The sequence below is a fragment of the Harpia harpyja genome, chromosome Z (assembly GCF_026419915.1).
Source record: "Harpia harpyja isolate bHarHar1 chromosome Z, bHarHar1 primary haplotype, whole genome shotgun sequence".
Classification (NCBI taxonomy): Eukaryota; Metazoa; Chordata; class Aves; order Accipitriformes; family Accipitridae; genus Harpia; species Harpia harpyja.
The window spans coordinates 81,333,598-81,358,238 of record NC_068969.1 but is presented as its reverse complement, the minus strand read 5'-3'; the positions used below and the strand labels follow the sequence as shown (position 1 = coordinate 81,358,238).

At 37.7% G+C, this 24,641-nt stretch overlaps 1 protein-coding gene across 4 annotated transcripts in view; it reads right to left on the bottom strand.

Moving 5' to 3' along the window:
- TTC39B (tetratricopeptide repeat domain 39B) overlaps positions 1 to 24,641 on the bottom strand; it is an 80,110-nt gene that overhangs the window by 18,049 nt on the left and 37,420 nt on the right. For all 4 annotated transcript variants that reach the window (XM_052776638.1, XM_052776637.1, XM_052776640.1 and 1 more), the window contains 11 exons: positions 12,784 to 12,888; positions 10,149 to 10,280; positions 8,132 to 8,208; positions 6,920 to 6,987; positions 5,496 to 5,560; positions 5,220 to 5,325; positions 3,755 to 3,820; positions 2,036 to 2,144; positions 1,092 to 1,159; positions 945 to 1,004; positions 470 to 631 (listed from right to left, as the gene is read on the bottom strand). In XM_052776638.1, the coding sequence (XP_052632598.1) occupies positions 470 to 631; positions 945 to 1,004; positions 1,092 to 1,159; positions 2,036 to 2,144; positions 3,755 to 3,820; positions 5,220 to 5,325; positions 5,496 to 5,560; positions 6,920 to 6,987; positions 8,132 to 8,208; positions 10,149 to 10,280; positions 12,784 to 12,888 (1,018 nt within the window). The remainder of the gene's footprint in view (positions 1 to 469; positions 632 to 944; positions 1,005 to 1,091; positions 1,160 to 2,035; positions 2,145 to 3,754; positions 3,821 to 5,219; positions 5,326 to 5,495; positions 5,561 to 6,919; positions 6,988 to 8,131; positions 8,209 to 10,148; positions 10,281 to 12,783; positions 12,889 to 24,641) is intronic.

Genomic DNA, 24,641 nt, shown 5'->3' with positions numbered 1-24,641 from the left:
AGAAACATTTCTACAAGGAAAAGGTAGATACCCCAACTTTTCTCATGAGACCCTGTTTCCAGCAGCCTTCTCATTTCATGTCGCAAAGCATCTACTGAGTAGGTGTGCTCTCATCTGTCTTTAATTAACTAACACAGCTTCTTCAGCCAAGTTTTATTAGTGAGTGTTAGAACTTGACTTGAGATGCATGTAATCAGTTTTTCTCTCCCTCTTCTTCCTCACAACTCTGGTAAGTACCTCTGTTTTTCAAGGAGCTGAAGCATTGTTAGTTATGGCTCTGGTGCTTCAGAACATGAAATAAAAATTTCTCCTTAACCACCCAGTTAAACCTACCATTTTGGTGCCATTGTGCCTTTGCTTATGGGTTTCAAAAGAAAGCAAAAATTACACTTATTGTGTGAAATTAAATGCAAATTTAACTGTGGAGAGGCTACTGGTATATCATAACCATGTCCACCTGCCCATTTACCTTAGACCACCTGCTCTCTTTGCTGAGCAGGTCTGCATACCGATATGCTTGAAGCCAGTTCTGCTGGAAGGTGTAGCACCACATCAGTTCCCAGTAACAGAGATGATGAATCTGTTTCCACTCTTGCTGGGCTGCTATGCATTCTTGGAACCTCAACTGCGCCTATGATGTAGTTAAGTAAGAATGATGAAAATTGGCTCAACTGCAGCTCCACATGAGAGCCATGTCTAATTACAGAGCAAATTCTTTCCTAGCACCCAAGTGGAGAACACCTGACTAGTAAAATGAGATAAACCTCCCTTTCAGTCTCATTTACGCAGAGAGAGCTGGAATCAATATTGACACTGAACATGAACAGGGATAAGAGCATAATTATCAGTCCAACTAAAATAAGTTACTTAGATGAATTAGCTATTTTTTTCCTCAAGTTGAACACTGAACAAATAAAAACCTTAAACAGAAAAAATACATTTACCTTTTCAAAATTTCCTTTCAGTATATCTATTCTGGCAGCATAAAATAGAATAATGGAACCCTTGAAAGGAGATGAGAAAAATACCCAGTTACTATTTTAAGCTTAGGGAACTACGTTACTGTTATAAAATTTATTGAGAATACACACATTTGGAAATTTCTGGAGGTAGGGTTCAAGGAGACTGTCTGCTTCCTGAAGGTTGGCTTCTCCTGTACCTAGAAAACATAACAAACCAACCTCAATGTACTTAAAAAAATGAGTTTCATGGTTTCCAAATCATATTATGGCTTGAATAGATTAAAGGATGACTGCTTTTATGCAAAAGCAGAATTATTTAATCATATTCTGTTTCTATAAACATGAATTCTTTTCCTGAAGATACTAAGTGCTTTTAAGATAGTAAAAGTCTGTAAGTAGAAACAGAATAGAATATATGAATACTCTTTAAACTGTTCCATCATAGATCCTAGTTATATTTTGAAATCCCTTTAAGTGCTTTAGCAAGTTAGGAAAACATTCCTCAGCTGCCTCCTTTCCTAATTTTGAGCTCAGTAATGAAGTACAGGTGATACTGAAAGAAATGAAGTTCTCCTTAATTTCCTGATGAGCCTGAAAGACAAGGACTAAAATACTTCCAAACTAAAGAACATGAAAACATGTATCAAAGATGCACACAGAATTAATGGTGACTTTTAGCTGCATGTGGCAAAAGCAATTAATTCTCTACATGTTTGAGCTCCCAAGTAAATTGTTTGGGAGTACAGACTTCTTTCTAGAGATAGTTTTCATGATATCTGACATTAATTTACAGATAAGGACTTGTCTGAACTTAAAAGTGTTTTGTGATATTTTGCTGTTGCGTGTTGAGACAGCCCTGCAAATGGAACAAAATGTTGGTATAATGGTACCTACCCTCACTGTTTCTGCAGACATAGCTTTGTCAGAGATATAGTTTCAGATCATAATTAAGTATACAGCAATCTCCTGTTACAAAGCTAATTGGCCACAGTTTTGAAATTCAGTTAAAAAAAAAAATCACAGTATCTATCATAATGTGTAGCATGACTGAACAGCTACACAGTGGGTCTCACCAAGGATTAAGGAGACGTAAGTATGATAAACCAACAGGGTGAAAGTACACAGAATGGCCCTCAAACTGCTGCCAGATGCGCCTTCCCGTAGTTGACAGAGGCCCAACTCCTAAGAAACATCACAAACACATGCAAAATTAACTATCAGTATACAGAGTTACTATTAATAGTTGCTGGCTCCCCCAAATCCAGTTTTCCTTTCAGATGTAAGTATTTTGTAATTCAGCATTTCGTTATCTCAGATCCAACACAACCTTCTGCCAAAACAGTTCTGCCACAGCTGATAGCACTCAGGAAGGAGAAGATTAAGCTAACACTGAATAGAATTACCCATGCATTTCAGTGCTCTGGTGAAATGGGAACACACACAGACCATGCAGACACACAGGTCTACATCCCTTTCCCACTATTTTCTGGCTATAAGCCTTTCAGAATAACATCTTTAAATCTATGTTCAGTGAAAACTTCTCTCAACTGTTCCAGTGCTACTTGTTGGTAAGAGTCTTCCTTCACAGGAATCCCTGGTTATCCTCAATTCCTTCCATCAAGTCAGCCCCTACTTTGAGGTTCTGATCAAAATACTAGCTCTGCTGACACACCAACTTCTAGATACCATTTCCAGAAGCTACAATGGAATTTGTGTGTGCTGAGGAAAGGAATCCAGATTCATGGAGACTTATCAGCTCTTAACACATGAAACTTCTTCCCACCCTCTCCAGCTTATGCCCATTACATGACAGCTTGACTGCTTGGGGGATTGTTGAGAAGAGCTCAGAGCTTCCCTGCTCAACACATCAGATTTCAACAGTTTTGCCTCAAAACAAGTATTAACCTAACAAGAGTTTTATTGCATAGCAAATTGATGAGTTATAGGGGAATTCAAACATCATACAAAAAAATGTGGCGATACTCCAAAGTTGTCCTTTTCCTTTCAGCTTTTATTGCCTTTTCAGTCAGGGCAAAAATGTGTATTATGGCAGAACTTCAGCGTGAACCAGGTCTCTCACAGGAAGAAACAGAATGTATCAGTCTCTACTGAAGTCTAACTTTACATAAGCAGAACTGTATTTGTGGACAAGCTAACAGCAATAAGACCATACGGTGACTCTCTGTCTCATTAATAACTTGAAGTTATTCTCTGGGTTGCTTTGTCTGGGTTTGGGGTTTTTATTTCTTATGGGTGCCAAAAAGAGTTTTAAAGAGCTGTAAGATACTTACAAAACAAGGCTAGGTTTACAAAAACAAGGCTATGATTACAAATACTTTCCTTATCCATGAAAAAAAGACGTACAGAGATTCCACAGTGAACACATGATACTCAGAAATTCCTTCTCCCAGAGAAATGGGCTGGGATTGTGGGGGGAAAAATGTAGAACTGATTCCCCCTCAGTTACTGTTATGAGGAACATTAATTTCTGATTGTATAGGCTAGAAAAGAAAGCTGATATCCTCTCCTTAAGGATCAGCAAAAGGGAGGGAAATCGCAATTTCAAAACCTCTGAAGTAGACTGATCATTTCCCACAGCTGTTCAAAATCAGGATATCACCATGCGTGCTTTTATGCCTGCATCATCTAGCCCACTTCTCATCTTTTTAACACTACAATACTGATAAACAATATAGATCATTACACTGTTAGTATGAAATATATGACATTAAATCCATCAGTCTTTATCTGAGAAAAGACTAATTTGAAAAAACAAGTATCAGATCCAATACCCTATTGCCAGAAAATCCAATAAATTCTAAAAGTCGGAGGATCCTTCCTGGTAAAAGCGACAGCATCTGAAATATATTTCAAACAAAAATAAGGTAAATAAAAACCTATATACATTAAAAAAGTAAAACCACTATAAACTTGAGCCAAAAATGCCACCTACTATGTTAAATGCCAGTACACATAAGTGAAAAGTAAAACACAAAATAACTCAAAAATAGATATGCATGATCAACAATATGTAATCAGTCTGCAGCTTCAAGGAAACTCAGATCATCCAGCATGGAAACAGCAAGACAGAGTCCAGCTGTGCTTCTTCAGATAATGACAGATATTTCTGTCTTCAGCTGATCAGAATTGTTTGAAAATTGTGGGTCATTTGGAATGAAAGTATTATCCATTTTGGTGGTACTTACAATCTACAATTGTCATCTTCCTTTACCCCCAGTCAAATGACACAATGGCATCATGAAAGTTCTACTTGTTCCTACTGTGGGAGCACTGAATTAGCAGACCAGCAAGCATACTTGTGTTAGAAATACTAGCTATTGTTATCATTCTTTAGCACTCTATTACATGCACTTTTTCTTCCCCTTGTAACTGCATTCTCCACATGCTACACAACAGAACACTTACGAAGATCACAACCACCTTTTCAGCGAGCACTACAAAAAAGGTCTATTCAAAGGTCAGTTTTTGAAAGCTCCATTCATCCTAACACACTCTGCCCAGCAGAGACTTTTTCTTTTAAGCTTCCTCCTGAGGAGACTTCATGAAGAATAGGAAAGGTCAGAGCACTTATGAACACAGACATCTACCAGTTGCTTGGGTTTTAAAGACTGACAGATGCATATAGACGTGAGGAGTTCTGACCATACTCAGAACTGGCCAGCTCCAGTCTGGAATGATACAGAAATTAACATACCAGCAGAAATCAACTCTCACCATTGCCACAACAGATGTGAAAAGGCAACTGTAGTAAATTGTAAAGAAAAATGCTAGTGGATGTGCCCGGTTTTCTTTTGCACAAACCCAGTAAACTACTGCTCGTTATTCTGAATTTGTAATTACCTAAGCCAATCTACAGTATGCCACTGAAGCAAAGCATGGTATACATATGGGTGTTGGAATAAAAGCAGTCACTCCAGGTATCCTGTAATCAACAGCATAAGCATCTTAAAAATTCCTGGTACACACAGGTAGATGTAGCTGTTTTTCCTCTTAAGAAATACATAAATTAATTAGTCCAAGAGAATTAAACATAATTCAGAATAACTTAGTAAAAAGATCCTAGAAGGCATGCATGCAAAAAGCCACTGCTGTCTTCATATTTCATAAAACCTTCAAAACCTGTATCTCCATTTTACAAATGTGTAATTTTTAAGCAGGATTGCAGTACTGTATCTGCAAAGAAAGAATCCTACAGAATTATGCCAATGGCCTTTCTGTAGTCTGAAAAAGTCATACCAAGTTGAATGCTCCAATTCCAAGATTTACTCCTCCTTCAAACTGGTGATAAGTTTCATTTTTGCTTTTGCTCCCCTGAGTCATCTGTAGCACCTGATGACATTCTCTTTTGATGCAGGAAAAAAAAGGAGGGAAGGAGAAGCATGACTTAGAAATCATATGAAGAAGTATAATCATTATGACTGCTATAAAAATATTTCTTTTTATTTTGGAGGTATTAATGCAACTGAACCTGCTTATACCAACATTGAATCCAAGAGTTTTCTAATGGCTTACTTGTATATTTGGTAACTTGTCCTAATTTTGAGGCCACCTTTGATAAAGTTGATCATGTTTTCATCCTGGGAAAAAAAAAAAATTAACTGTACAGAAAAGTGCATTCAGCTATACATACAACACACAAAAATCTTCCAGCTACAGTTAAATTTATTTGTAACTTAACAGTTGTTGGAAATATTAAAAATGTGTTTCAGTTATTAGACTCATCTCTGAGACTGAAGTTAACACCCTCTGGTGTAACATTGCTCTGGTGCATATTACAAATTTTAAAACTTAAAAAGGGGGTGAAAAAACAGTCAGTTACTTTTAACAGAATTTCCAATGCATATCAATGAAACAAGAAAGCTCTCCACCAGGTGGTGCTGTAGGAACTTTTAAGAAAGTTTTGAAATACCGATTCTGACACACACAAGTGAGCCCGGAACCTGACAGATGACAAACCAAAGAATCCCCCGAACAGATGAATTCCCTTTGCTGATCAACAGTACCCACATGTACTACCCAATATGTGTGCTTACTAACCTCCAGAAAAAAGTCAAAGTAAAGCCACAATGTACTCACTAGCCATCAAAAATAAATTCCTGAAAAGCAAGATGGTTAATACCTCAACAGGACAGAATTTTTTCTCTTAGAACTCATACAGAAGAGGAATGCGTGCAGGCATTTCAGAAATGCACATTTAAATACTCAGGAACAGCATATATGATGTGGAAAATGAAGCAGCACAAAAAAAGGCTCAGCATCATCAACCAAAGGAAATTCTGTCTTCTACAAAAGGGTCACCATTTCAAAAGACCTCAGTTGTTTTGTCTGCAAGACTGAACAACCAAATGCAAGTGTTTTAGTACAAGCACTCTTGCTACTTCTTTCTTGAATGGTTACATTTTCATTATCGTCATCATCCTCAGATGCTAAGGCACGCTCATTTTATAATCATTAATTACTATATTGTTCCTGACACCATGTCAAAAGTGCATGGAGAATGATACTGAATTGGGAGACAAGCACGCATCAGTTGAAGTTTTGTTAGTTGGGAAACATTCTATCCTTTTTGTGCAAAAAAAGACTTTCACTTTCAAACAAGACATTTCCTTATACTTGAACATCTTTTTAAACAAGTGCTGGACACTGTCAGATGTGAGGCAAGTCATTTAAACATACCATCCTCGTAAGACTGCAATATACCTTAGGTTTTTGTTTCCTTGCTATCAATAACATCTTTGGTTATTCATATAAACAAAGAAAGGATTTTGCTGGGTAGCACAGTATTTACCCATACTTTCAAACACTGCCATGAAATAACATTCACTCACTAGGAAAAAGTTTGCGTTTTAAATACCATATCTATTGTGGGAACAATGTTTTACAAGTACTAACATCTTTCCATTAAACACAGATACAAAATAAACAATTGACTTTACCTGTACGAAGGTGAGAGCTGCTTTCTGTAGTAAGCATTCAGCATAGCAGATTTCAGCATGCATTTCCTCTATATAAGAAAGAAAAGTTATTTACTGTCAGCAAAGTTAGTGTCAATATTATCTTCTTGCGGTCATTGGAACAAATAAAATGCTGCCAAGAAAAGAAAAAAAGCAGAATTGTGCTGTTGCCATTTTGATAACTGCTGAATAATAGCTGTAACACACAAATCCCAATAGAATTCTTCTATTTTGCTTCTCCTCAGACAAAATCTTTGATCTTGCCAGAGCTGACTTCAGCCTAAGGCAAAAGCTACTTGTCATTCTGGTGGATGCTCTCCTGTACTTTCCATTGATCCTAAGTTTAAATATCACCCTACAGCAACTAGGTCTTCCAACCCTTCTTCCATGTCTTAGTAAAAATTTTTACAGATGAACGGTAACACTCACTGTGGCTCAGGCTTCTCCTAAGTCCAGTAAGACATTATGAACAGGTTTTCACTAAGTCACGCTCAACAAACCGAAAGCCCCAGGGAAGACTTTTTGTCCTCATGCAGCACTAAAGTACATCTGACTTAACACACAAGACATGAGCTACTCTGCACCCATGCTGCAAGACCAGCCACATGCACAAGGCTGCAGTATGTACAGTGCACATGTGGTGAGTTTGATGTGTCCAGTATTAGAGGATTCTTTTGTGTCGGGTTAGAAAAAAATGCATACTTGATTCTGCCCAAATCAGAAATAGGAGATCAGCATTTTCAGAGCCGTGAACAATGTACTGACACCATTTCCCAAAACACCTTAAGGCAAAACAGACAACCACAAAACTTAACATATTCAGATTCCAATGCAACTAATGACAAGGACATATTCCACAGCATCAATGATTCTTAAAGTTTTGGGAGCTTTCTTAAGTAAAAAAACAACCAACCAACCAAAAAAACACAGAAATCTCTCTTCAGTCCTATAATGTATTGTGAAAGACATTCCCTTCTTAATTCATGCATGTTCAGAGCCAAAAAAAAATCAGGTTGAACCCCCCATTTTGAGAAGATTTGCATTCAAATTCAAAAAAACCCACCATATAGGTGGTTGGTTTGTTTTTTACTGTAAGGCACTAGTCAAGTTACAAAGTTAAGCATATTCTTACACATTGGTAGGGTGTTTTTGAGCTTTTTTCACTTTATTTTAATTGTATTATAAACCACTTACCTTCACTCAACTGATCCACTGACTGTTTAGATACTAGATTGGACAAGGATTCCACCACCGTGCTTCTTTTCCTGAATCTAAATCAGTTGTACGTGGAAGAAAAGAAACCCACACAGCATGAGTGACATTTCAAAACAAACTTGAACTTAATTATTTGTAATTTTTAACCATTTCCAACCACAATTTATAGACATTCTTACTGAAGTGATGATTTGCCAATAGTTGCAATTCTTTCAGTAGTCTAATCATGGCCACTGGTATGCATCTAGACTCAGAAGCCTATCCAACCTTAATTGATGTTCCAAGCATGCATTTAATCTACTTTAAGTGTACACTAACTTCCACCCCACTTCCACCCACCAGCTGCAGAGGTCTCTCTGACGCTGGGCAAGCCACTTGAACTGGACTTAAAAATTTTATGAATTACTTTTTTCCATTTCTTAAACTTGCACTCAGAATTAGAACGAAAAAATCAAAGAGAGCTCTGTTTTCAATACAAATGAAAACATAAATACTTCAGTATTTTATGGAACTTTTATGCCAGATATTATGTCAAAACAGTCACATATTTTACTTTCAAGAGATCTCAACTGTCCATGTTATAAACTGCTAGTTTATTTTAGTATGGCATTCAAAAAATGAATTCGTTACTATTTACAAACAACTCTGCTTGATGAAGAAGCTAAAGAAACAATTCTGCGTTCAGAAAAGGAACGTACTTTGTAAGCCAGGAAGTCATTAATTATAAATACTGAGCATTAGCTTATCATTTGTTTACACTATTCTGCACACTGAAAAGCACAGGATCCTAACAACAAAGATTATGACACTACAGGTTAACATAACGCATACAAAAAAAATATGGTCAATTAAGGCACATGTAGTTCTGGCAATTCTTCACCTTGGAGTGTTTCACTGCCTTTATCTTGCATTTTATGAGTTTTGTGACAGACTAGGCCAGAGCACTTCAGCATAAAAGTTTGTATCCTGAAGAGATGGAGGCACTCATTGAAACCATCTGAAGTACAAAGAGACACCTAATTTTCGGATATACTAAACAACATAGTTCAGATTAAACAGAGAATCCATAGCACACCTGAAAAAGAGGCAGAAACTGCTGACCCTTTATTTTCTTCAGCAGTATCTAATAATTTTGTCCTGTTTCCTTTTCTTTTGTTTGTCATTGCTAAGGAGGTGATGTTACATGTCTAAACTAACAACATTTGGAGGTAATTTCTTTGGAGAACATTAACGATAAATTATGGCCTAACCAATATGATGAAGAACCAGTTCAGTAGAATAAAGCACTCATTTCTGGTTTTGTCAGAGGCTTGTTAAGCACTTTAGCTTTGACAACCCATTTTCTAAGGTTTTTTTAATTAAAAAAATAAAAGATCACTAATAACTTCTATTTTCTACTCTATTTCACTGTTGTTCCAAGCAAGACCAGAAGCAAAAGGTACAGATCCTTTTCTTGATGGGAATAATAGCCCATTAATTTTAAGGTAAGCTAAACACTTATATTTGAAACAATAATACAAAAATTGCTTTGGTTTTAGAAGAAGTCTCAGTACAAGCTTAATCCTATTAGACTATCAGGTCCACCTTTGCAAACAACTTTTATAAAAAGAGTAGTGTCATGATGAAAGGGAAAATTAAAAATATGGAGCTTTGAAATTGTTGATCCCCATGGAAAACAAAAAGTCATAGGTTGAAATAGCTCAGGCAGTTCAATCATGTAGTGTCAGCTTATGTGAAGGTATACATACCCAACCAAACATTTAACTAACTTCAGAGGCCATACATGCCCAGACCCGACAATCTGTCATTTCCGCAATACTAGGAAACATATCCTTACCCATAATAATTGGATAGTGAGACTTACTCCACCTTTCCAAATTTAGATCAGTATCATACTGACAATAGCCTGCTTTGAAAGTGTACAGACAGCTGGGATATCTTACTAAGAACACTTAGTGGATTAAGTACCTCATAAATGTTCACTGCTTGGGCTTACCTTTGGCAGGTTTGCAAAGCTTCCTTCATTGTAGAAATTCCCATTTGTATATCCTGCTGTTCAAAGGTCATAGCAGCTTGCATAACTAAAATAGTGCTGTACCCAAGGGCATGGTACATACTATCTTTAGACCTAGGGCAAACACATAAATCTTGTGCATTTAAAAACTTTAAATTACAATACAAAATTAAATGCTGAGACATTTGCATTAATTTGTGAAAAGTCAGAAGAATAAAGCAGGAAAGTAATGGACATGAGAACATAACCTAGCAAGTATCATCTTCCACTGGGTGCTACAGGTCTGCCTCCACAGGATACTGTCACAGCAAGTTCCAGAAAATATCCTGACTGGGTTACACAAACATTTGCACTTAATTATATCCCATTTATAGTCTGCTGGTATATCAATTTAATTTAGCTAATTAAGCCTTGACATAAATATTCGTCCGTCTGCTTTCACTTAGCGTAAGAATTAAGGACATCCTTCTAACATTACTACTTGATCCAAAGACACAAAAATCTGCATTTGCGTCATAGAAAAGTCAGTACACACATGCTCAGTCCTGCATAAATGGCTACACTGAATCAGCCTGGCTTCCACAACATAACAATTACACAATCAAAAAAAAAAAAAAAAAAAAAGTTGTTGGAAAGTGGCTATGGGAGGTCATATACTCAAACCTAAGAGTTGCAGCAGCACTATTGCCAACACTATGTCAGGTGAACTCAGGTTTTGTCTAACCAAGTTTCAAGTGGTTCAAGAAAATGAAGACTGCATAGCCCTCTGGAGGCCTCTCTGGTACTGTACTGTCCATGTACTTTTTCCTAATGTCCGGTTTGAACCTCCTAAGCCTCAACTTGGGGTGACTGCCTCTTGTTTTACCATCTGCCACTATAGAGAAAGATGTCTCTGTCTTTGCAGCTTCCCCTCAGTAGCTCCAGACTGCTGTTAGATGAATGCCCAAGTCTCCTTTTTGCCAAACTAAACCAAACCCAGCTCTCACAATCTTACTGAGTCATATGTTCTAGTCTTCTACCCATGCTGCTCGCTCTCTGTTGGATCCTCTCCAGTTTCCTTGAGTTTTTTTCTTCCCCATGGAGCCACCCACCAAAGGTAATTCTGAAGACAGGAAACTTCAGCAGAGTCAAGGAAGATAGACCCTTGGGCTAAGTGTTTATTTCTTAAATATATCAACACTTTCCCTACACTTTTTACATTATTTAAGGATTTAAGTTTAACTTTCTTTAAAAGTCTATTTTTCAGTAAAGCAATTGGCTTTTTCATTTTTAAAGGTGGCTTTTTGTTTCCTTGCTAGGCTAGGTCCTCCTTTGCAGATTAGCTGAATACACCATATAATAAGGTCAAAGTCTATTAGCTGCCATGGACTCGAAGCATCAAAACCAAGGAATTTACAGTACTTTTTTTCTTCATAGAAAAAGTAAACTAAAAGAAATACTTTACTGTAAATAAAAACACTATTGTATGAAACAAGGTTTTTTTGTTGTATAATGCAAAATGAAATACGTATGTATGAAATTTACAAAAAACATTTGGGTAATATGTGTGTGTGTATTTAGTAATACACGCATGCACAATCCTTGCATGTAGGATTTGGTATTTTGCATACTACCCAAAAATAATTTTAGCATACACAAGTGCAGGTGGGCCTTCTCAAAGCGTTGCTCTATCACAAATAACACTCCGCAATGCTCAGAGAAGTGAGCTTGGGTATAAGTATAGCTCATCTGAAAAGGTGTTATTCCTGCCTACCTCCTCTACACTTGAGCTCTCCATACAACTACAAGCAAACACTTGATAGCTGTGTCATCCTCCCAAGGTTTCATTTAACCATGTTCTTCCACCTGTCCATACTGCTGACCTAACACCACCAACCTATCATTCTCAGTCCTACTATCACCAAACTGCAGAGCAATAACTTTACCTTGCTCTACTACCTCTCACTGACACATCCCTCAACATCATACACATCTTTGAGACACAGACAGGAGAAGAACAGTGAACGGGATTCAGATCCCAGTCATAACAAACAGCCACCCAGATTGCCTCCCCAGGCAGTCACAGGTAAGCTAGGTTTATCCTACGAACCTGTCGGTATTCTTTAGTTCCCTCCCTCTGCACTGCCATGCTTTTCTTCTCAGTGGAGCAAAGGAAACAGGTGAACCACAGGCAGAATTAGTCAGAAGATCAAAAGGTGGGCTTTAATGGTAAACACTACTGTGACTCAAACATAATATAAAAAGCAACAAAAAGAGTATTCTGGAGTTTTGTTCCAGCTTTGTCGTCTTGTCAAAAGCAGTTCCACTGTACAAATTCTCTGATCAAAGATACATTGGATAAGGTCTTGCTCCCCTGCTTTTCCCCTCTGCACGAGGAAAGGCAGCTTGAATGATAAACTCCAACAGAACAGTTCAGTGCTTCATTAACAGGTTTTGCAATGGTCTTAAGGAGAAACAAGTGCACTGCTAAAACCCAAAGATACTAAGAAATGCTTTTGGACAAAAGGGAATAAGTGAAAACTACTGTCTTCAGAGGCCTTAAATTAATCTTCAACTACCAGACAGCATACTTTACACTATCTGTTTACAGTAACTTCAGCAAATAACAGGACCTCACCATGGACGAAGTAGTTCCAGGGCTTCAGAGAACTTATTGTTCAGAAATAAGTTCAGTGCCATTGAACATTCTTCCAGAGCACACTTGAGATCCATCTTGGATGCCCTAAAAAAAGATTCTTGGTTAGTCAAACTGTAAATATAAAAACAAAATGAAAAGATTTTTTTTCCCCTAGATAACACAGAAGGTCTTTTATAGCAATTTTATTACTCGTTTTTAAAATCTAGCTTTACAAAAACAAGTCACATGAGTAACACTTTATCCATGCTACATGGGTGTGCCCTCTTTGCTCATTAAGTGATGTTTATAGCTTTGTCCTCCTTTTTTACCAGTCAATATGCAATGGAGTCACTCTCACTGCTACATATGTAACACAAATACTCTGAACTTATCACTGTCTCCAAGCTCTTAATTCTCCGTATCGGTACAAATGCAGTTTCAGACTCTGTATTCATACCTAAGTCTTGAGAGTGATGACAAAATAATATTTTCATCCAAGAAAGCAGTAAACAGACTCTCACTCTGTAAACAGCTATGCCAAAAATAGTCCTGTCAGAAGCCTGCAGCTGTGCCAAAAGCTTTTGTTGTTCCTAACTCACTTCAAGTTAAATCACTTGCACTTGCTTAAGAGGAAGCCATCTAACAAAACTGCTGTCTCAGCCAGTTTTGTCTGGAAGACTCAGGAGCACTCACGAATTGCTCCATGGGCGGAACTGGTGACCAACTGGACATTCATGGTTGTGACAAATAGCTAGAAGCTACACAGCCTTCAGTGTACACAGCTGGACCTGGAAAAGATAATCTGTCCGCAGCTTTAAAACAACAGGTTTAGGCTCTATAATGGGCTTTATCCAAGGAAGGTTAAGCAGTGGTAAGCAACAGATCGTGTCAATGAGATGAATATTTAAGTGCTGACCAAAGAGAAGAACCCTGAAGGAGGAATTTAAGAGGAGAAATGACAGAAGAGTGCAGCTGCTCTAAATCTGACAGTAACACACTCACACACAAAAAACAAACCAAGAAAAAGGGGGACATGGAAATATGACTAGACAGGTTTTTTACACAGAAACATCAACTTCCCCTACCCTCCTCCTCTCTCCATCACCTAAAAGCTTTGACAACACTGGCTCTGGTTTTTGTACCCCTTCTGGGGCAGAAAATTGGGATAAGGCTAGATGACATCCCAAAACACTTTTTCAGCTTTATTTTCTGTCATTTTTCAGTGCCAGTACTTGAAAAATTCACCTTCTGTAGAAAACTAAAATCTCTAACACAGTTCTTGGCAACTACTAGATATTTATTATTGAACATACCAAGCGGCAAATCCTGCCCTTCATAATGAAGCAGTGAATTGCCCGACAGTCGAAACCTGTCAGTTTTACCATCAGATTGTTACCAACAAATTTAAATACAATTTAAATACATTTTCTCCCATACTGGGATTCAACTTGACTACTATTTATACAGTTTTAAGATTTATGTAATTTAACCTACAGCCCTTAAAAGTGAAGCGTTTGCAGCTCCGCTTCAACTGTTACCACGAGCTACTGGCTAAGCTTTTGCATCCTCTGGCTGGGCAGGCTCTGCAGGAAAGGTCATGTTCTCGGTGCAACCAACCTACAGCCCCGACCTCCCGCTGTCCAACAAAAGCACCACTGTCACACCAGCAGAGAGGGGACACTGTGGCGATCCAGTCAACTTTTTTTCCCCCCAAGCCTTACCAGCAAAGCGGCCGCCTCTTTTCCCATGTGCCTAGGGTTCCTGCCAGCCCATCACCCCCCCAGGTTTCACCCCAACATCCAGTCCTAGGTGAGAGCCTGGGGAATGAGCACTGCAACGTTTGCCCTACTGTATAGGGTATAGGTACGGCTACAAAAGTCTTTATTAGCTGTAATGATTCGTACTGCGCAACTACTGGAGAGCAAACCTACTACATTTGTGTTCTCTTCATTGCTGGCCTATGTCACCAATGACATACTGTCCCATTGCCACTATCAGTTTATGTTGTCTCACTTAAATACCCTTAAGCTAGATAATCTGAGTTGCCTTCCAATATTTTTAAACGTCTTTCATGGAAGTTATAGTCTACAGCAGGTTTACTTAGGTCTACGTATAAATACACAAGCCCCAATAACAACTAAAAATCCTTCAGACAAACAATAGTATCTTTTCTCATGCTGCAGGGACACAAAAAAGAGTCAGCATTTTGTTGTTGTTCATATACCACTCTTCATACCCTAGGCTGCACTGGAAAATATAGAACATAAAGGTACAATTTATACTTCAGACTACACTGGCTAGTCTTAGTTAACCTGTTATCTAGACATTCATTTTTTACAAGGCAGTTCCACTAATTATAGGAATATATTACAGTCTTTTATTTTTATTCAGAAAGCTTTACATTGTATATTTAAATATAAATGCACTGGTTTTATTATAAACCTTACCTTTGAGACTACTTTAACTGAAGTGTTTAAACTGAACTGTAAAAAAAACTGGGGTTTGGCTTGTTGGTTTTTTTCATTTTCAAAGTCCTAAACCTTTTGGTATATAAGAATGTGTGATTCATCTCTGCAAGATAGTTGATAATCAAGGCTACTCAATGACAGAAGTGTATCTGAGTAAATCCATAGGTTTATTTTTCAAATTTCCGCCACTACACATACCACATGAAAAGTTTCTGAAACACACCTCTCAATGAAAAATTGAAAGAGCGAAAATGTTCAAGAGAAGGGAAATGTTCCAAGATGGTTACAAAATGAGACACCGTTTTTACTATGAATTCAACAGGATCATGCACAATTTTTGGTTTCCTCTTTTAACACAGTTTGCTTAATCTTTTTGATTTTTTACTTTTTCCTCTGTCTCAAACACCCCAATTAACTCTTTCCCTTTGGCTCCTCTTTGATGAGAGGAAAAGGAAAGCACTATATCAAGCATATGATTTTTCATCAGAAAGCAGCAATTTGCTGTAGGTCACATAGGGTTAAGAACTTTCTTCTTCATGTTTCAGTGGACACAGCTTTTTATCTTTATGATGCTACTTGCACCGAAATTAACAGGGGACTTTGCACTTCTCAGATCTAACTTAAACAATCTTTGAAAAATTAGAACATCAGACATTAAATTGTAAATTCAAATCATCACTTCATGTTCACATCTTGCATGGATATACAGGCCAAAATAGCAAACTGCCTTACAGTTCTAACACAGAGACACCTTCTACCATTCCTTGACCAAGAAAGCCATGTAGGAGACACGCAGAATATCTATCTCCTCACATCGTGAATTCGTACCTTCTGTACTTCAGTTTAGGAAAAAAGCCCTCAACCTATCAAGACCAACCACAAACTCATTTTGTATTTTACACATTCTAGCTTCTAAATCCAGAAAATAAAATTACCTGGCTGAGCATTTAGTCTGGATACCTGCCAAAGCCTCAGCCTGTAACACCTCTCCATACTCCCAAAGTAAGTTTTTCTTCCAGAGCCTGGATCAAGAGAACCACAGACTCTAGATTACAAAGCATCCCACCTATTTGGCAAAGGAATGGACTTAGCACACTAATCTGCTCAACTGGTTAAAGGTTTCCCATTAACAACAATCACTAGAACAAGTATGCTTAAGATCCTACACTTCCTACTAAGTAAAGCAGAATTAAAATGTTTACCAAAACAAATACGAAGAAAGCAATTGTATTTGGGTGCATTCAGACTCTGAATATGTAAACGAATCTGTCCAAATTAAAGTATTTATACGAGCAGTAGAGAAATGTACACATTTATGTCCCCTCCAAATGTCTTAAATAGTGTGCCCTCCAAAGAACAGTGTTACGAAATAAAATAATAATAAAAAACCCCTCATTTATAATGACTGAAAGTTTTGTAAAACACTATTTTATTAGCTAATTCCATCTGTTAACAAATCATTTCCAAAGAAATAATTTGTAGCTCTATTTAGGGTTTTTTTCTGGTACTTAAGCAAGGACCTGAGTTAGTCCCTCAGTAACATGTAATCACCACCACTGTGTGTTCCCATGCTTCTACATCATCATTTCACATTTGCTTTTTAGGAAACTTAAGTTTCACTTGGCCATGACTGTTAGATTACACATTCCATTTGCTCTGCCTTTCCCACTAGGAAAAATGGCTAGTTGCTTTCAAATAATTTCTCAAGAAGGGGAAAAAAAAGGGGGAGAGTTTCTTCTTTAAATACCAAATTTGCAGGAATTGTCTTAAAAAAAAAAATCCAGTAATCAAAGCTGAGATCTACCAGATGGCAACAATGAGTTTTTACTCTCTCATACTTGCACACCACAACCATTTTGTGACCAGCACTGAAGCAGTGCCCTGTTCCAGGTGTCATCCAATACAAATCCCAGTGGCCATGGGGGTTGTTCCAAATTGCAGAGGACAGATGGACCTTCTGGTCCCTTCCCCTCACAAAACATTTGCTAACTTTAAGGTGGGCCAAGAACTCTGTGAGCTATTGGAATGGAACCACCCAACACGAGGCGATGACCTGCTACGCCAACTATGGAGGAACTATGAACGGTCATCTGAAGTAACAGAGGGAAGAGAACCACAAGTGAGATGTATAATCACGTAGTTCGTAAAAGAATCCGAGGGAAGGTGGATCATTCGTAACAGCAGGTAATTTAACAACTGATCACAACTTTATTCACTTAGTTGTAAAATATCTGGGTTCAGCCTAGAAAGAGTAAGAAAGTTTCCTACCACTTCAGGTGAAAAGTAAGCAAATAAATTGATTAAAGTGTTACAGTACCCCACCGCTGTACCATGTTTCTGAATGCAAGGATCAAGATGTAAGGACAATGTCCTATTTCCACTGCTTCACTAGGCCTCATCTTAGTGAAAAGAAACACATTTTCTGTATCTGTAGGCTGTAAATCTGCATACTTCCTATCCTGCAGTCAGCAACTGCTGGAACTTCCTTTGGAAGGGAAACCTAATCTTTATTTTGTATAACATAGCCATGGGCATGCTGGCTTTTTATCAGAGAGGACCATTAGCCATCAGGCTCCCAAACAGAACCATACCACCAACTCTAGCATTACCAGGGTACATATCAATATTTGTAAAATATTCCCTTAACACAACACAGCCCTGGCATCCTGCCAAAACTATCCGTTCCTATTAAATGGGTAAGCAGCAGATTCTCTCCAGCACATTGCTGTCATGTTCTTTTCCTGTGTTACAGACTAGTTCCCATGCTGCTGCCTTTATGTGTGACCAAAACCTGCAGACAATGCAAACAGGATTCCTTACATCAATTACATCTACTGTTCCTTACATCAAGCAAGCTTATGAAATTATTCTGCCACTTCAAATATAAAACTTGGGAAGCCAGTTTTCTCAGACCCTTATTTCTGGTAAGTGAATCATATCCTCTACCAAAGAGTCTCACTCCTGTTTAATTACTCTTCACATATATTTTCTACTGTTTTTTCTACTGTTTTCCTACATCCTGCAGCAGAGGAACATAACTAGAAGGAATCACTCCAATTCAGATTCATAACTTGATACCAGAACAGTCAGAAGAAAGGAACATACTGACTCAGAAGCAACTTGGCTATCTTCGCTGGCAGACAAGGAATATTTCTATGCAGAGGCTCAGAAAAAGCACATTTTTTCCTCTCCTCCCAAAACATTACAAACCAATTTCTACAGCAAGTTAGCAGACTGATGAACAGTTCAGTAAGCAATGCTGACTCACATTCTCTTTCTGACTCATGTTCTCCTTCTGACTCAGTCTTATTTTGGCAATCTCGTTTTCTCCCTACCTCCACATACAGCTTCCGAGAACTGACAAAAAATTAACACATTTTATCACCTTAGATGAGCATATGCTTTAATTTATCCTGGAGTAGACTAAATTAACACTACTTCAGTGAAATTACTATGGATTTTACACCCAGTGAATACAGTTCACTTCTAAATGAAAAAAGGAAAAGAAAAATGTGCTATATTGGGTGTTACACAAAGATAGCAATGCCACCTTACAAGGAGAACAAAACACCACTGTGTTACCGTCTAGGTACTTTAAGGATACTTTAAAAAATGCTGTGTGTTGGGAAAGGGTTTCTCACTACTATTTCAAACTTTTTATGAAAAAAGAATAAATGTTTTGAATTCCAGCAATAGCTTATGTATGTTGGGCTTGGTGCTGAGCTACTCATGAAACAGTTCTAATACAGTGGGGATATACTGCCCATAAGGAAGTTATTAGCAGCTTTAAGTAGGTTCTTCTAATCAACTACTCAGAGCTGCGATAGAAACAAAGAATAAGAATACTGATTTGAAAACTCTGAGTTGTATTGGAATATTCACCATTGGGATGACAATCCTCAGGATGTACACAAAGCAAGAGCATTAGTAATTTAAAATGTCAAAACAGTTTACAGCTTATTAAGCCACTTTAATTTTTTTTCCCTACAGATTAATTAAAAAGGGAGCATAACTACTAGTCTAAAACAAATCAAAAAAAGTAATTGCTCTAGTATTTAAAAGCAAGTTGTTTAAACATGTAATGAGTTAGACAATAACACCTATCTGTCCACACCAGGGCTCAGTGTAAGAGCATTCCTGAAAGGCAGTTATATATCTGAAGTTAAATATTAACTTGGTACATGCTCCTGTCTTTGTATATACAGGACATTTAGTCAGCTTTTAATACAATCAGCCCTGGTGCAATGACCTACCAACTCTTCTCTTGAAAGAGGATTCAGGAGCTAGAAATGGAATTGCAGAAAAGTTTACCTTTAATCTAACTGTATTTTCCACATTTTAAATCATATATTTAGGACCGAGTTCCACATCACTTTATTAATATTAGCTGGACTTAAATGTGTAAACAGTACTTTGCATGAATAGGGATTATAGAATTTAGGTTTTCAACTTCTAAAACTATTTGTTGGCTCTTTTACAACACAGCCAAAATAATCAGCCTCATCTGATAAACAACATTTAATTGCCACTGACTTGGTTTTGTATAGCTACTGTTCTCGCTAACAAAAGTCTCACGGGGCTACAGTTACCGAAAATATTTGATGTTATTAGTGGGAGCAAAGCAAAACTTTGAGGGGAAAAAAGCAGAAAAATGTGAAACTAGCAATAACAATTTAGTTTCAAGATACCCACATTAAGATGCACATCTGATGCATACAAAAGGAATGAAAATAAGGTCTTCTAAAAATTGGGAGGTATACAGAGAGGATGCTATTTTGATAAGGATCACAAAAACAAGATGCGTTACATCTAAGAGAACACTCCCCCAGGAATTAAATACTTCAGCAAACAAGTGACCCTTAACACTTACAGAAGCTTCATCAGAAGAATCTTTCAGAAGGATTTGTTTGCTTAAACTCAAATGAAAACCATTTTGGATGTCAACCACAGTGTCAACAGGTAGGGCAGCAAAAACTATCTGTAGCACTCCTCTTCAGTAACATATATGCAGGCACCTGCTAGAGTATTTACTGCCAAGTTAATGATGACAAAACAGCATTAAAATGTATTATTCTCAGGCAGTTCTCATCCTCTGCAGGAAGATGGTAAGTCAAATAGTCCTAATATACTGTCAAAATCTGATACTCACTGTCGCTATTCAGAATGTTTCTATACTTTCTGAAGTGGATCTTTCCCTTTGTAGTAATGAATAGCTCAATTAGAAAACTCAGTATTTAACTGTTTATGTTCTACCATGTCAAAAAGAGTAACTATCTTGTCACGCGTCTTAAATAGCCAGGACGTGACTTCTTAACAGTAAATAGCAGCTGACCCTCACCAGAATCTACTCAATAGCTCCATTTTCTTGGCTAGAAGGCTCAGGGTGTTTTTGAATGCTGCTCTACTTCAAGTGTATTGATCCTTTGTAATGTGCAAGAACAGTGGTGATTCTGATGCTTTTTAGCTGATGGGATCCCTCTTCCCCTCTCTCCCTTATTGAGGGGACCACTGCGCAGGCACACTGTGCTTCTTCCACACATGCAGCACTGAGCTCTGTGCTGATGTGTACTGCCAGGCATAATTAGCACAAAATAAGCTCAAGCCTTCAACAGAATCCTGTGGGGGCTGGAACTCACTGTCTCCCTGGACGACTTTCTCCCAGCCAAGATCAAAAGCCGTACTCAAACGACAGTATCAAAAGTCACAGTTTACAGCTTACAGAGATAACATTAAATCATGACTTCATGTTCACGTCTTGCATAGCTTTACATGCCAAAACGTACTTGATGTCCTCTTAGCTGGTCTTACTATTTAGCAAAGATCCAAAACGTTTAAAAACTGCCACCACCACATCACCAATCACTTGTTAAACTCAAATGACCTAGACACTTCATGTTACTGCAACACAAAGACTTTCTGTCCCTGACATCCTTCTTTTTGCTGTGTTTTTAATTTTGAACTAAGCCTCAGACTAGCAGTGTGTCACTAGAACAAGGATACTTCCATTCTTAATTCTGCAATATTCAACAGTCATGCTTTAAGAATGAGGAAACTGGTAATGAACAGGTTCTTAGCTCTTGATCCCTGCCAGTCATTTTCTATTCAAGCATAGGAAGCCCAGTACTAGTCTACTCCTCCTCCTCTCTCTCTTCAGTCTCAGTGAAGGGAAAACAGTCATCCTTTACTATGACAAAGACACTTTCCTTCTGCCCAGCCCTGTAAAATAACAATAAAACCCCCTCAGAATTCTTATTTTCTTCCATTATTTTATCCTTTACCAATGTATGCCAATTTCTCTTGTGATTTAACACCTTGCCTCTGTATGCTGTCAGATTCTTCTGGTAAGCTTTAAGCAGAAAAAGCGAACTAGTGTCTCTGCCCATGGGTAACAAATAATAAACATCTCTACCTCATCTGTTTAAGGAAACATCACTGGACTGTGATTCTTAGTGCCTATTTAATGTTCCTCCAAATAGATGGTGGTCTCCTATCTCTGTGAAATATTTCCAGGATTGCTCATATCCTTATGAATATTTTTGAATGTTTATGACCTTGAAAAATCTATTACAGGCCTGCATTTGGCCTTCTTTTTATATGCGCTGCTAGCAACTGCAAAGATCTGCAATTTCCAGTAGGAACTGCTTTAACATTAACAGTAACGTACATCCATGTGTATCAATTATATCTGAGCAAGCATACAGAAAACTCAGCTTTTAGTTCTGCTATCTGGAAATATCTCTTCAAATAATTTTCTTCATATTTTGAAAGCATAGTACTCCTCACCATTAAATTAGCCATTTGAGAAGAAAAATCTTTTTCATCTTATCCCTCTCATCCATCACTCACATATGAGCCAACAGTAACACCTCACTCTTCTGCTTAGTGATGTGCCAAAATCTAGTTTGGATCATTTCCTAAGGGACAATGTTATTTGCTACCACTGCCATTAATCCTTTGCACAGGCACCAAGTGGCAACACAAGTATAAATCCTATCAGATAAACAGTGAGATGCTTTGTAGGAGTACTATCTATCTATCTACCTACCAGAAAGCAGCAGGTGGCACCAACAGTCCTATGACACGAAACGAAAGCTAATATAAAATAAGCTTATTGCCAAATCCCACTGAGATACTCTGTTAGGCCTACATTTTATGTTCAGGATAGTTCAGTGAAGGGTGGCTGAAGGCTTACGTGGCTCTTCCTAGTACAATCCACAGGCTTACATACAGTGAACATTAGGAAATATTCATAAAAGCAAAGAGAGTAGCTTCCTAGTTATGTTGGGTTTTCTTCTTATTACAAGCGACTACTCTCTAAAACTCACAAATGTGGGACTTCTGTTTGCTTTGGGTTTGTTTTAAAATAAATACATGCAGAGATGTACCACTTTCAGGAACAATTTCAGCATTGAGTTTGAATCTAAGGAACCCTCATGAGCGCAGAGCATGTGTCATTCTCTCTGAGGACTACTGACCTGAGTAAGAAACTGCACGCACCCCTCACCCCCCCACTATGCTGGTGCTGGCACATGTCTTTCAGTAGCTTGCTGGCTAGGTAGAGGACTCAGGTTCTGAAAAAGCAAGGTGCATCAGGCAAGCCTCCATGAGGCTGGATTTTCTTCTTCTATCTGTATGCATGCTATGCATTCCTCCCATCTGGAGAACAATTCAGAAAGGTGGAATCAAACCGAGTAACCTTTATCACATTTAGATGTTTCTGGCAGCTAACAAATTAAAGCATGTTAAATCCTTTACATTAAAGGGATCACAGTATTTTTAAATTGCCAATCACTTCCAGTTTATGAATAAAAAGGATTCTTAACCTAATGTGTTAATTTAAAAATAATCAGGGAAAGATATAAGACCATGTGATCAACAGTTTTTTCTATTATAAACAGAAAACTTTTTGCAAACTGTTTTACCATTTCATCTAAAACCCAGACTTTAACGCCACTTATAATCACACAGCAGAAAAATCTTAAGCCATAAAGCTAGAAGCCTGAAATTATTTCCAATTTACATGTATCACTTCCTATCCTAGGCTATTATCATTAATATAGAAAGCTTCCAAACTATAGCTGCCTGATCAGTATAGCAAATGCTAACTTTTTTTTACCAATACAGTAAATCCACTAGTCATAGTTTATCTCCACAGCAACTTCTGCGTTCATTATGCACGCATCCCTTTTTATGAGAAGCATGAATTTTAGGTAAATAAAATCATGTAGTTTACATATTCAATGGAAATGTTATCAGCTTATGGGAAGCATTGAAAAAAGTTTCATGCTGATGCAAGACAGACTTTATTCCTTTGAAGGCGTAGTGTCTTCACTGTTTCAGAACTTCACCAACGCATGCTGTAGTCTGTGTGCTAAACATTCATTTAAGGAAACGCAACTGGCAGCAAAACTTTCCAGTGCTGCACTAGCCAAATTTGCAAACAGGCATAAATTACTCTAAAAGCTTACTATATTATGATCCACTCAACAACAGTCAGTTTTTTAAAAACAGACAAACAAAAAGAATCAAAAAACCCCACCAGAAAACACACAGCAGACACGTACCCAACAATGGTCATTTAGTTGAAATGGTATTACTTTACACAGCCTGGTATTTCAGCAAAATTGTTAGGGTAACACACTTACTGTCACTTTTTCCTCCCTCACGACTTTCTTGGATGCTGTATTTAAAATCACATTCTACAGCAGACAGAGGCAAACAGTGTTGTTCTTACCGAAGCCCTTCCTGGGTACTAGCTTTCACCTGAATTTTGGAGACACCCATCCACCCACAGAACTGGTAACAGCAGAGGATGGAAACACCACGCTACAAGGCAATTCAGTTCACTGAGGTTCCACCTTCCTCCTCAACACTACCTGACTATGAGGAGTAGCATTTAGCCAGTTATTTGTAAACCCGTCTAAGTGAATCCCGGATTGTTGTCACAATACCAAGGGATCTGCCTATACTCTCCTTTGCATGACCAAGCAATCTCACCACTAGGGCATTTTCCTTTTCTTTAATAGCATTTTCTGTTTGGTTGCTTTTGGGGGTTTTGTTTACTGTTGGTTTTGGTTGTGTTTTTTTTTAAATTAAATTCTTTCTTCTCCCTCATCTTACAGCTGTGGCAGAAATGCTGATGCAGAGCAAAAAGAAGAAACAGTAGTTAGCTGATATTATACCCTTGTATACATAATAAAATAAAAAGAAAGCATCAAAACCTGTTTTTTTCTAAATGAACAGCTGTAGAAAAGGAGTTGGAGCTCTCAGAAAAACAGAGACAGTAAGAAGGGAAGAGGTAACTGAGGAAAAAAAAAAAAGAGGCAGTTGCCCCTGTTGAAAATCAACTATTATTAAAATGATATGCATGAAAATGAGCTGAGAATGACT